The sequence below is a fragment of the Coregonus clupeaformis genome, chromosome 1 (genome assembly GCF_020615455.1).
Source record: "Coregonus clupeaformis isolate EN_2021a chromosome 1, ASM2061545v1, whole genome shotgun sequence".
Classification (NCBI taxonomy): Eukaryota; Metazoa; Chordata; class Actinopteri; order Salmoniformes; family Salmonidae; genus Coregonus; species Coregonus clupeaformis.
In genome coordinates this window covers 73395054-73408428 of record NC_059192.1, presented here as the reverse complement: position 1 = coordinate 73408428, position 13375 = coordinate 73395054, and the positions used below count along the sequence as shown (strand labels likewise).

The 13375-nt window shown below is 43.5% G+C and overlaps 2 protein-coding genes and 1 non-coding gene across 3 annotated transcripts in view; 1 reads left to right on the top strand and 2 right to left on the bottom strand.

Annotated features, from left to right (window-relative positions):
• The window catches only part of LOC121576605 (myocardin-related transcription factor A), a 44873-nt gene extending 35834 nt beyond the window's left edge, over window positions 1-9039 (bottom strand). The window contains 2 exon segments of the mRNA XM_041889877.2: window positions 8029-8096; window positions 8951-9039. The gene's annotated coding sequence lies outside the window, so the exon portion shown is untranslated.
• A 181-nt stretch (window positions 9040-9220) lies between these two features.
• On the top strand, window positions 9221-12713 carry tha1 (threonine aldolase 1). Its single transcript, XM_041889929.2, has 7 exons — window positions 9221-9597; window positions 9910-9993; window positions 10490-10578; window positions 10663-10848; window positions 11436-11573; window positions 11831-12023; window positions 12136-12713. Exons 1-7 carry the CDS (start codon window positions 9306-9308, stop codon window positions 12438-12440), a joined length of 1287 nt encoding a protein of 428 aa, XP_041745863.1. The 5' UTR covers window positions 9221-9305; the 3' UTR covers window positions 12441-12713.
• A 250-nt stretch (window positions 12714-12963) lies between these two features.
• On the bottom strand, window positions 12964-13045 carry trnal-uag. The gene has a single exon. It is a non-coding gene; the product is annotated as a tRNA-Leu (tRNA).
• Between the last annotated feature and the right edge of the window lie 330 nt (window positions 13046-13375).

Sequence of the window (13375 nt, the reverse complement as noted above, 5' to 3'; positions counted from 1 at the left end):
TTTATTTTGACTATTTTTTACATTATAGAATAATAGTGAAGACAAAACTATGAAATAACACATATGGAATCATGTAGTAAACAAACAAATGTTAAACAAATCAAAATATATTTTATATTTGGGATTCTTCGAATAGCCACCTTTTGCCTTGATGACAGCTTTGCACACTCTTGGCATTCTCTCAACCAGCTTCACCTGAATGCTTTTCAAACAGTCTTGAAAGAGTTCCCACATATGCTGAGCACTTGTTGGCTGCTTTTCCTTCACTCTGCGGTCCGACTCATCCCAAACCATCTCAATTGGGTTGAGGTCGGGGGATTGTGGAGGCCAGGTCATCTGATGCAGCACTCCATCACTCTCCTTCTTGGTCAAATAGCCCTTACACAGCCTGGAGGTGTCTTGGGTCATTGTCCTGTAGAAAAACAAATGATTGTCCCACTAAGCCCAAACCAGATGGTATGGCGTATCGCTGTAGAATGCTGTGGTAGCCATGCTGGTTAAGTGTGCCTTGAATTCTAAATAAATCACAGACAGTGTCACCAGCAAAGCACCCACACACCATAACACCTCCTCCTCCATGCTTTACAGTGGGAAATACACATGTGGAGATCAACCGTTCACCCACACCGCGTCTCACAAAGACACAGAGGTTGGAACCAAAAATCTCAAATTTGGACTCATCAGACCAAAGGACACATTTCCACAGATCTAATATCCATTGCTCATGTTTCTTGGCCCAAGCAGGTCTCTTCCTCTTATTGGTGTCCTTTAGTAGTGGTTTCTTTGCAGCAATTCGACCATGAAGGCCTGATTCACACAGTCCCCTCTGAACAGTTGATGTTGAGATGTGTCTGTTACTTGAACTCTATGAAGCATTTATTTGGGCTGCAATTTCTGAGGCTGGTAACTCTAATGAACTTATCCTCTGCAGCAGAGAGAACTCTGGGTCTCCCATTCCTGTGGTGGTCCTCATGAGAGCCAGTTTCATCATAGAGCTTGATGGTTTTTGCGACTGCACTTGAAGAAACTTTCAAAGTTCTTGAAATGTTCCGTACTGACTGACCTTCATATCTTAAAGTAATGATGGACTGTCGTTTCTCTTTGCTTATTTGAGCTGTTCTTGCCATAATATGGACTTGGTCTTTTACCAAATAGGGCTATCTTCTGTATACCCCCCCTACCTTGTCACAACACAACTGATTGGCTCAAACGCATTAAGAAGGCACACCTGTTAATTGAAATGCATTCCAGGTGACTACCTCATGAAGCTGGTTGAGAGAATGCCAAGAGTGTGCAAAGCTGTCATCAAGGCAAAGGGTGGCTATTTGAAGAATCTCAAATATATTTTGATATTTAACACTTTTTTGGTTACTACATGATTCCATGTGTTATTTCATAGTTTTGATGTCTTCACTATTATTCTACAATGTAGAAAATAGTAAAAATAAAGAAAAACCCTGGAATGAGTAGGTGTGTCCAAACTTTTGACTGGTACTGTAATATTAAATAAATATAGTACCGAACATCCGATTTTGACCATAATTCTTCCTTACAATGAGTAAGACATGAGGAATCCAATAAAATGGCCAAAAGCCACCCACAGACCCCCCACACCAATCCCCCCTTAACAACATTTACATTTACGTCATTTAGCAGACGCTCTTATCCAGAGCAACTTACAAATTGGTGCATTCACCTTATAGCCAGTGGGATAACCACTTTACAATTTGTTTTTTGTTTGTTTTTTTTTGTTTTTTTGGGGGGTGGGGTAAGGGGGGGGTAGAAGGATTACTTTATCCTATCCCAGGTATTCCTTAAAGAGGTGGGGTTTCAAGTGTCTCCGGAAGGTGGTGAGTGACTCCGCCGTCCTGGCGTCATGAGGGAGCTTGTTCCACCATTGGGGTGCCAGAGCAGCGAACAGTTTTGACTGGGCTGAGCGGGAACTGTGCTTCCGCAGAGGTAGGGGGGCCAGCAGGCCAGAGGTGGATGAACGCAATGCCCTCGTTTGGGTGTAGGGACTGATCAGAGCCTGAAGGTACGGAGGTTCCGTTCCCCTCACAGCTCCGTAGGCAAGCACCATGGTCTTGTAGCAGATGCGAGCTTCAACTGGAAGCCAGTGGAGTGTGCAGAGGAGCGGGGTGACATGAGAGAACTTGGGAAGGTTGAACACCAGACGGGCTGCGGCATTCTGGATGAGTTGTAGGAGTTTAATGGTATGTATGTATCAATCATCAGTACGCAGTATCAATGATCTATGTTTGACAAGTAGTTTGGAGCTGCATCTTAGAGTATTGCTTCTTCATCCTATGTAGTTTATTCCCTGTGAATCTGGTGATGTTTTTACCCTGTTCAGAGAAATTCGTAATTTAAGTCGCTTGCATTATTTACCATAAACTAGTGTGACAGTACCAGGTTTTGCCCACTAGATGGTCGCTGTTCCTACTACTGCCACACCCTTTTATCCATTTAGCTAGTCCAGGGGTGTCAAATGTCCGGCCCGCGGGCCGGATCAGGCCCGCAAACGGGTTTAATCCGGCCCGCGAGATGATAAAAAAACAAAACAAAAAAAACAATTGTAAAGTATAAAAATGCGCTGCAATTTTTCAATAAAATAAACTGCTGTTCCAATTGCGTCCACTGGATGGCGCAATAGCAATTGTGTTAAGCAAGCAAACTGTTTATACCGGGGCAGAGCAAGTAGGTCAAGCACGTGCAGCCAATGAGCTACTTTGTTTTGCCCGCGATATTTATTACGGCTTCTACTTTTAACATTATGTGCTTTGGCACCCTCATTGCCCCAATATGTCTCTGTCAAAAAAGAGAAAAGTGGACACAGAGTGCAGAGTGTTCCAAGAAAAATGGTCATCCTATTTATTCACGGAATTGAATGGGAAAGCTGTATGTTTGGTGTGTTCAGAGCATGTTGCAGTGCTGAAAGAATATAACCTTCGGTCGCCACTATGTGAGTCTTCATGCCGACAAATATGACAACTTTCAAGGACAGCGGAGATGAGAGAAGGTGAATGAACTGTTGGCGGGTCTGAAGAAACAGCAGTCTGTGTTTACTCACAGCCGAGACATCAGTGACGCTGCAGTGAAAGCTAGCTACCTCATTGCTAATGAAATCGCAGTGGCTTCAAAACCATTTAGTGAGGGTGAATTTGTAAAAACATGCATGATGAAGGCAGCGGAGATTGTGTGCCCTGAAAAGCGGCAGGCTTTTTGCAAATATCAGCCTGACAAGAAACACAGTTGCAGACAGGATTTCCGATCTTTCAGTGGATTTGGACAGCCAGTTGAAGCAAAAAGTAAAGTCATTTATTGCGTTTTCGGTTGCAATTGATGAAAGCACGGACATTACAGATGTTGCACAACTGGCCATTTTCATCCGCGGAGTTGATGACACATTGACCGTCACCGAGGAGTTCGTGGAGTTGGTGCCGATGACAGATACAACGACAGCAGCTGATATTTTTACCGCACTCGTCGGCGCGCTGGACAGGGTCGGAGTGGACTGGTCCCACGCTGTCAGCCTGGCTACAGATGGTGCGCCCTCAATGATCGGGAAAAAAGCAGGCGTTGTGACAAAGTTCCGAGAGAAAGTGCAATCTGCAAATGGAGGACTTGATTTTTTGACTTTTCACTGTATTTTGCACCAGGAGGCTTTGTGTTGCAAGTCATTAAAGATGGATAACGTCATGAAGGTGGTCATCCAAACTGTTAATTTCATCCGATCCAGAAGCCTGAATCACCGTCAGTTTGACAGCCTTCTCAGAGAGAAAGACCACATCTATGGCCTGCCATACCACACTGAGGTAAGATGGTTAAGCCGAGGTGCTGTGCTGAGGCGTTTCTTTGATTTACGAGAAGAAATTGAACAGTTCATGGAAGAAAAGGGCAAACCAGTGTTAGAATTTCATTCCGCAGAATGGATGCAGGACCTTGCATTTATGGTGGATGTTACAGAGCACCTGAATAACTTGAACAAAGTTATTTGAACAAAGTTATTTGTTGCGCAAGGGCGCAACAAAGTTGTCACGCAGTATTATGACAGCATACGTTCTTTCAAGTTGAAGCTGTCATTGTGGGAGACGCAACTTGCCGGTGGTGATGCAGCTCACTTCCCCTGTCTGAAAAATGTGTGCGCGACCCAACATGTGGCAGACATGAAGCGGTTCAAAGATAAAATAATGGGACTGTTACGGGAGTTTGAGCAACGCTTTCAGATTTATGTTTATATGTTTTTATGTTGATGTGCTATTGTTTTTAATTGATTTTATTTGTATATTTCACCTATTCTTGACTCTGTGGTTCTTGCACTTGTTTGGGGAACAGGATTTCATTATTTTTATCTACATTTCTGCCTGAGAAATGACACCCTGATATAGTTCTGTGATCTGTGATATACTTCTGTGAATCACTGAGACATTGTGTGTTTGTGTGTTCTTTGTCCTCAGAACTTTCAAATAACTTGAGGTGTTTTATGATTAATAGTGATGTAGTGCTTTTGGACACTGTCCTCAGGCTCCAGCTTTATGTTTATATGTTTTTATGTTGATGTGCTATTGTTTTTAATTGATTTTATTTTATTTGTATATTTAACCTATTCTTGACTCTGTGGTTCTTGCACTTGTTTGGGGAACAGGATTTCATTATTTTTATCTACATTTCTGCCTGAGAAATGACACCCTGATATAGTTCTGTGATCTGTGAAACAGTTCTGTTAATCACTGAGGCATTGTGTGTTTGTGTTCTTTTTCTTTAGAATTTTCAAATAAACTTGACGTGTTTTATGATTAATAGTGATGTTGTGCTTGTACTATTTTGGACACACTGTCCTCAGGCTCCAGCTTTATGTTGTATGTTGATCGTATTAAAACAAAGAAAACAATCTGAAGTTGTTGTTTTTAAGTTATATATACCATGATTTTTCCGGTCCGGCCCACTTGGGAATAGATTTTCCTCCATGTGGCCCCTGAGCTAAAATGAGTTTGACACCCCTGAGCTAGTCTCATGTTTATTAAATGGATCACAAAATGTTCTTCGCAACTTTGGGTTGAAAACCAATAGCTTTCGCTTATGATAAAATAAATTGAGTGATCATCCTCACAATTCAAGCCAGTCCTCCATGAAAGCAATTCAGTTCGTCCTTCTCTTAGACTAAAACTGCATCCAGGAAACGGCCCCTCTCTGTGTGGTTTATTCCCTTCAAAAAAGGTCTGGATTAGTAAGACCATTCCTGGTGAGCAAGCAAACCATTAGGCTACAGCAGTTCTAATGGTTTCAATGTCATGGTCTCGAAATGGTCTTCAAAACACATACTTTAGTGTTTTGTAATGGTATTGATGACTCCTGGCTGTCCCCAGTCCACCTGGTCATGCTGCTGCTCCAGTTTCTGCTGTTTTGTTTCGACCTCTCTCGACCTCAATGCTCGGCTATCAAAAAGCCAACTGACATTTACTCCTGAGGTACTGACCTGTTGCACCCTCTACAACCACTGTGATTATTATTTGACCCTGCTGGTCATCTATGAACGTTTGAACATCTTGAAGAATGATCTGGCCTTAATGCCCATGTACTCTTATAATTTCCACCCGGCACAGCCAGAAGAGAACTGGCCACATGACTGGCATGCAATGGTTTATAATTGTATTGGTTGTCACAACATTTTTGGCACTAGCCCATCAACGTTTTGGGCTTGTCGGAAAAGTCTTAATATGAGAATTGCACCATAGGGATAGCCCTCTCAGAGAGCTGCAATTTGCTGGACTATTTAAGGAGAGTTGGGTTGAAGCATTATGTTGCTAAGAGACACGGGGGGCCAGTATGATAAAAAAAATAAAAAATAAAAATAATAATAATAATAATAATGTATGCACTCACTAACTGTAAGTCGCTCTGGATAAGAGCGTCTGCTAAATGACGTAAATGTAAGGAAAAAACGATTTGCTTTCATGGAGGACTGCCTTGACTTGTGAGGATGACCACACAATGTATTTTCATCATGAGCAAAAGCCATTGGTTTTTTTACCCAAAGTTGCAAACATGTTGTGATCCATTTAATAAAAATAAGGGACCAGAAAAATATATTAAAGGGTGTGGCAGTAGCAGGAACAGCGCCATCTAGTGGTCAAAACCTGGTAATATCATACTAGTTAATGGTAAATAATGCAAGCGACATGGCTAATTTCTCTGAACAGGGGAATAAAACATCACCAGATTTACAGGGAATACATTACAAAGGATGAAGAAGCTTAATTTCTCACAGATCAAATTTTATTTTAACAAAATAATGTTGCAGGAATGTTCATCTTATCTGTTTCTAACTACAGAAACCATTTCAGAACAATCTGTGATGGCTGAAATGACATGGAACGACTATATTCATTCATTTTGCAGCGGCGCACTAAACATTTGTTTTTTTATTATGGTTTATTACAGCACATTGAGTCTGATCGAATCATCCAATCTCCTGTTGCATAACTGTAGACCCTCCCCCCAATCCCAACACCACCAATGACCTCATCTCATCAGCGGCCGCCTCACCCCGTGGCTCCCTCACTGATCTAATTGAGGCTATCATGAAAGAGATCTTTGACTAGCAGAAACAGTTTCAAAAAGTCAGTGAAACAGGTCAACTTAGAGAGAATTAAGTTAAACCCTTTAGTGATATAAGGGAGAACAAGACAGACCATTGAAAGACTCATATTGTAGGCCACGTTTTCGAGCATGGAGTGATGTCACAATGCAGTAGTAGTGATGGGGGGAATCAATACAGTTACATATCGGGATATTATTTTTGAAGATATATTGTATAGTTTTGACAATATCACGATATTATTTATGCGCTAGTTGTCTGTCCCTGCATTAAAACTCCAGTACTTTTCCTTCACAGCTTGTTCTCCATCTTCTTTTTAAATAGGGAGCCAATTTGCTTTCAACAGTTATTTCCATGACTGATCAAAACTCATTTTCTCATTGCTCTCTCATCCCTCTGCAGTAGACATGTGGTGAGCAATATGTTTGGACCATAGAATCGCAATAAAATCACAGTATTTAATTGCAATGCATATAGAATCCTGAGAATCGCAATACATATCGCATCAGCACCTAAGTATCATGATAATATTGTATTGTGAGGTCCCTGGCAATTCCCAGCCCTATGCAGTAGAACTCAATTAGGCTAAGACTGTGTGTAAAAAAGCAATACTTCACAATGTAAACTACGAACTACACATTTGGTAGATGATGTCATAATGCAATGCATCACAATGCAAGTCAAGAACTTGACATTCTTGAGTGTGGATGAGGTCATAGTACAGCAGTAGAACTTGAATAATGTCACAATGCAATGCAAGATATGGTAGAGTCACAATAGAACACATCACAATCAATGTAGTAGGTTGCGTAATGTCATAATAGCAATGCATTATCAGAACACAGTCAAGTTTTGGAGGTGAATGCGATGTCACATTGTAGTTGATCACAATCTTTGAGCACACAAGTTCTCACAGCAACACAGATCTTGTATTACACCCAAACATCAATATCAGGTTTCATATTATATATTATCACAAAAATGGATCTCTGACGGTTGTTTTTTCCTTCCCAGCACCTCTCCTGTATGAGGGTTATTGTTGAAACATGTAGTGCATTGTGCTGACATAATGGCATAGGGAAGGGACAGTTCTCTGGCATTCCTCCAACTGCAGGCCTACACTCTTCTGTTCAGATCTGCGCTCATCACGTTCGCAAAGTAACACAGCAGACACGCCTCCCACCTGGCTGGAATGTGGGTTTTGCATCTTAGCAGTGCAAAACAGCTACTAATGATTTGGTAAACTGACTGTTAGCAACCTTCCTCTGTCACCAGCGTGTCTCTGAGGAGAAATGCACAGTGATGATGTATGATAGCTATATCTATAAGTTACTGTTATCACTGGAAGGTAAACGGAGATCTAGCTAAGCTCTTATGACAACAGGAAATTAGTGACGGGACTAGATGTTGAACAGGAAATGTGAGCTTACCTGTTCCTCTAAATACTTGAAAACAAATGGGAGGGTTTTTCCATTGCAGCACACAGTTGGGATGAGTGCTGAAGGAGAGGAAGGGAAAGAGATTGTCTTTAGTCCAAGCGCATTGCTACAATTAGGCCTACTCTTCATCAATCATGTGTTCCATCCTCATCTTGATGCAGATCATCATTCATGACATGAATACAAACTATAGGTACATGGACAGCTATCTAGCTATGTATGTATGTAGCTGCAACATGATGGCCTGATAACTTTGTTAAAACGTCGGTATCAAGGGTAATGTGTATGATTAGATAACCAAATCCACAGTTAGCTATTGCGCTAACCACAGATGTCACGACAGCTGTCATAGGCTCATATGGCAGCTAGCTAGCAGCTAACGTAGCTAATGTTACACAATACCCTTTGACAACAATACAATAGCTAACGTAAGCTATCTAGCAAACTAGCTAGTTACGCAGTGGGAGCTCACCTGAATGGTCCAACGCAGAACTATTGAATAACGAAATCCAATACTTCCACAAAAGCAAACAGAAAAGGGTTTTATGCGAATTATCGACAGTAAAGCTAACTAGACAAGTCCACCCAACCCGCTTCAGACAGTTAGCGACAATAAATAGTTAGCTTAGCATCTGATGCTAGCAGCTACCTGTCAGTCTAGTCACGCGGTGGAGCCTGTAGCTATAAAAACTAATAGCGAGGTGTCTTTCTCTGTGTTGTGACGTTATGATTTAAATTCATGCGTGTTAGCTACTTATCATTTTATAAATGATTGTTGTTAACTAGAGTAAACGCCTTTGGCTTTAGTCACAAAATAAACTTTGACCGGAAAAACCCTCTGCTCTCAGCTAGAAAGGCACATCCGTCCTTCATTATAGCAAGCAACAACTTGAAGTATCAAAGATATACTCACATCTAACCACACGACTGGATGAGATGTCAACTGCTTGGGGAATAATATAGATTAATGTATGGCTTAAATGTATTTGCTTTGTTGCATTACTTTGCATGAAGCGAAGTTGAATCCATAGACATTCAACCCAGGGTTGGATCATGGCAATGAACTATTTTTGTGGTGTGTGCTGATGGAGTAAAATACATGTTCTGTGGCGCCACCTGCTGGTATATTTCTGATCCTTTTCCATTACTCTGGCCTGACAGCCATGGGAGTTCGAATCAATGATTGTCGAATTCAATGATCCAAAGTTCACAGCCAAAACAATGGATGAGTGAACGTTTTTTCTGCGGTGCTCAAATCGACAGCAAACATGTCTTTAAAAACGTTAACGGTTCCTGCCCGTGCCTTCTTGCAGTGTGTAAACCGGGGTGTCATCTCACCAAAACATCGCCATGTGTGCCCCGTGGGGCTTGGACGAGGACCCTCTCGTCTCTACTACGAGACCGCTAAACCAGTGGACCCTTCCCTGGCCGGGGCATCCTCTGTCCGGACAGTGGACCTCCGCAGCGACACGGTGACCAAGCCTGGAGCGGCCATGCGTCAGGCCATGGCAGAGGCCGAGGTTGGGGACGATGTTTTCGGGGAGGATCCGACAGTAAACGGTCAGATAAATTAGATGAGCACTTTCTTACAAATCAGATCTTCACAAGTGATTGTTATGCAACTCCATATGCTTGCCAAAACTCATGCATCATCATCATGATCTGATTATTTTACACTGATCAAAGTTCTGGCCGATGAATAAAAGTCTATAAACCCGTGTAATAAACATAATGCAGTGAAGTGCATGGGGCGCACACACTGCATAATTCAGTAGTGTGGTACTGTAATCAGATTGCACTGACATGGCCCTGTTTGAATCCTTTAAGATGCATCCTTTCCATTAACCTGATTTAACGGGTGGGTGTGTACAGAGCTCCAGAAGATGGCCGCAGAGGTGTTTGGGATGGAGGCGGCTCTCTATGTCCCCTCTGGAACCATGGCAAACCTCATAGCAGGTGAGGGAAAGAACCAGCTGTGTGTGTGTTGTTGTCCAGTTGAGAGAAGGCTGGATCTGCAATGGGTTTACAGCTGATCTCTCTACACTGCTGTGCAGAAGGTGGATCACATTTTAGTCATTTAGCAGACGCTCTTATCCAGAGCGACTTACAGTTAGTGAGTGCATACATTATTATTATTTTTTTTCACACTGGCCCCCGTGGGAATTGAACCCACAATCCCGGCATTGCAAACGCCATGCTCTACCAACTGAGCTACATCCCTGCCGGCCATTCCTTACCCTACCCTGGACGACGCTGGGCCAATTGTGCGCCTCCCCATGGGTCTCCCGGTCACGGCCGGCTACGACAGAGCCTGGATTCGAACCAGGATCACTAGTGGCACAGCTAGCACTGCGATGCAGTGCCTTAGACCACTATGCCACTCGGGAGACCACTGTGCCACCATAGTAGTAATTATGTAATACTTTTTTGGGTGTGTTTATGTGTTGTCCAGTAATGGTGCACTGCAGGGAGAGAGGAGACGAGATGATTGTTGGAGATCTGTCACACCTCCACATCTACGAGCAGGGAGGGAGTGCACAGGTACAGTGAACACACACACACACACAGCCACTGCACACACAAAGTGCACACTAAAAACACATGTGATTGTAATGTGTGTGTCAGCTGGCTGGTGTCCACTCCACCACGGTGACCAATCTACCTGACGGGACCTTTGACCTGGATCAGCTGGAGTCCAAGATTCGCCATGGTTACCCCGACGCCCACTACCCCCGCTCACGCCTGGTGTGTGTGGAGGACACACACAACATACAGGGAGGCCGCGTGCTGCCCCTACCCTTCCTGCAGGAGGTGTGTGTGTGTGTTCTTTGTAATCTTTGAAAGTAATCATCCTTGAAAGTGATCTATTTCTCCCGATCTAGGGATTATACCATAGTCTCTCAGCTGCTATAAACACATTAACAGTGAGGAAAAAGTTCAACAAATGACCCCTTTAGAGCACAAATCATAATTAATTTCCACATTTGTACAATCAGTATACTCGTGTTTGTTTGGTTCAGATTGAGCAGCTGTTGTGACTGATTGTATCTCATCAGCAGTGCATCTCCAGATCCAGCAGCCTTTTCTCTGTCCCAGTGTGAGCTATAGCAACTGTGTTGCTGGGACACCTCTGGCAGTCAGAAGTATTGTTAATACAACACTGCTCTGTTGGCTTTGATCTGTGTACCGGTACTTCAGTTCTCCACCTGTGCTGTTCTTGTTTGTGTTGTGACAAATGGTAAAGCGTGTGTTTTCTGGTGTTAAAATGATATTGTCCTTGAATATGGGATTGTTGTTGAATTAGTTGTTGAATTATCCCTCAGGTGAGTGCTCGAGAGTCTTGCAGAAAGGTATGGTGTTGTAACTCTGTTTTGTTTTGGTGTGTGTCTCTCCCTCAGGTAAAGGCATTAGCAGACAGGTATGGTCTGGCTGTACACATGGACGGAGCAAGAATTATGAATGCAGCCATTGCCCAGAAAGTCGCCCCATCTACAATCCTACAAAACACACACACCGTCAGCGTCTGCCTGTCCAAGGTCAGAACACACACACACCGTCAGCATCTGCCTGTTCAAGGTCAGAACACACACACACCGTCAGCGTCTGCCTGTTCAAGGTCAGAACACACACACACCGTCAGCATCTGCCTGTTCAAGGTCAGAACACACACACACCATCAGCTGGAATCATGTATTTGTGAGACGGACACTGTGTGTTACCTGCTGTGTGTGTGATCCTGTGTGTGATCCTGTGTGTGATCCTGTGTATGATCCTGTGTGTCTGTGTGTTGCAGGGTCTGGGTGCTCCAGTGGGCACCATGCTGGCTGGCCCTCAGGACTTCATCTCCAGGGCGGTGCGTTGTCGTAAAGCCCTGGGCGGAGGGCTGCGCCAGGCAGGCATACTGGCAGCCGCTGGCAAGCTGGCATTGGGGGACATGATCAACAGGCTGGAGGAAGACCACCGTCATGCCAGGACCTTCGCACAGGGTGAGCACACAAATAGACAAATGTGCACTTGCAAGACACACACGTGGACGTTTCTATTTCATAATATTTTCGTAACCAATCTGTCACATAACCTGTGTGTGTGTGTGTGTAGCTCTGTTGGAGTGCGACCCGCCTCTCTACGAGGTCGACATGGCTGCTGTGGAAACCAACATCCTGCGGTTCCGTCTGCGGGACACCTCATTGACCCCAACCGAGTTCTGTGCCCTGATGGCCGGGGTGGGGGAAGGCGAGCAGGCCGCTATGGGGCAGGGGGTACGGGTACTCATGTTCCCCCACATTGGAGGCTCTGTCAGGGCCGTCTGGCATCTGGGCATCTCACTGGAGGACACTCAGCTGGCCATCCAAAAGCTGCAGTTTGTGGCCAGGCAACACTATCAGCAAAGGCTCAGGGCCTAGTAAAGCCTCACATAGATTTAACTCCAACATGGCAAGCTGCTGGTTGGGCCCCCTGATCATGGATCTCTCATTTAGAGGGATTCACTTGAAGCACTTTGCGAAGAGTTGATTATTTGATTAATTAAATGTATATTAATCATTATAACAGCTTTTAATTAATTTAAATACAGGTACTGTACTTCATTTCAGAATATGTTTCTTATACAGACGTATTTCTTAGAGGTAAGCTGTTCTAACTAACAAACTAATAAATTATGTGATTGTCAACAAGCAGCTGCCCTCGAGTGGACTCTCATTGAAATGTAATGACTATGAAACGCCACAAGACGGCACTACAGGTCTTTGTCATGGCCTTGCTACCACGAAATGGGTACGTCATGTACTACTAGTAATCACCAGTCTATGCAACAGTCCAGACACGTTTTTTTTTACATGTCACATATTTTGTAGTTTACCAAAGACATATAACTCGTAATACATTGTTCGACCAGATTGAGAAAGAAAAAATAACATCAAAACATTCTGGCAGCGGTGGGATTCGAACCCACGCCATCGAAATGACTGGAGCCTAAATCCAGCGCCTTAGACCACTCGGCCACGCTACCGTCACACTTATCTCTGCAAATAGAAGTGAATTTGAATACAATAACGTGTTTATAGGGGGCTCTAAACTTAAAACATTTGTGCTTGTTACCGAGAGAAAGAAGCGAAGCGAGAAAGTCCATTCCCGTCAAAATATGTCCACGCGGCGGGAATAAGGCGGAAATATAACGATAAGCAGACCATAATCATTACTCCAAAGGCAAAACAATAAACGACAGTTTCTATTGGACAAATTCAGGCAGGTCCCGCCCCGTTTCCTTCCGTTTAAGAAACGTTTTGCAACAGAATCGGCGCAATAAATAAACATACCCCTGTGGCGGTAGCTAGGTTTA

Bases quoted from the DNA above. Each gene is read 5' to 3' on its own strand.
- tha1 (XM_041889929.2), top strand. From the start codon at position 9,306: ATGTCTTTAAAAACGTTAACGGTTCCTGCCCGTGCCTTCTTGCAGTGT. The intron at 9,598-9,909 runs GTCAGATAAATT...GGGTGTGTACAG, and splicing joins GGAGGATCCGACAGTAAACG to AGCTCCAGAAGATGGCCGCA. The intron at 11,574-11,830 runs GTCAGAACACAC...TGTGTGTTGCAG, and splicing joins TCAGCGTCTGCCTGTCCAAG to GGTCTGGGTGCTCCAGTGGG.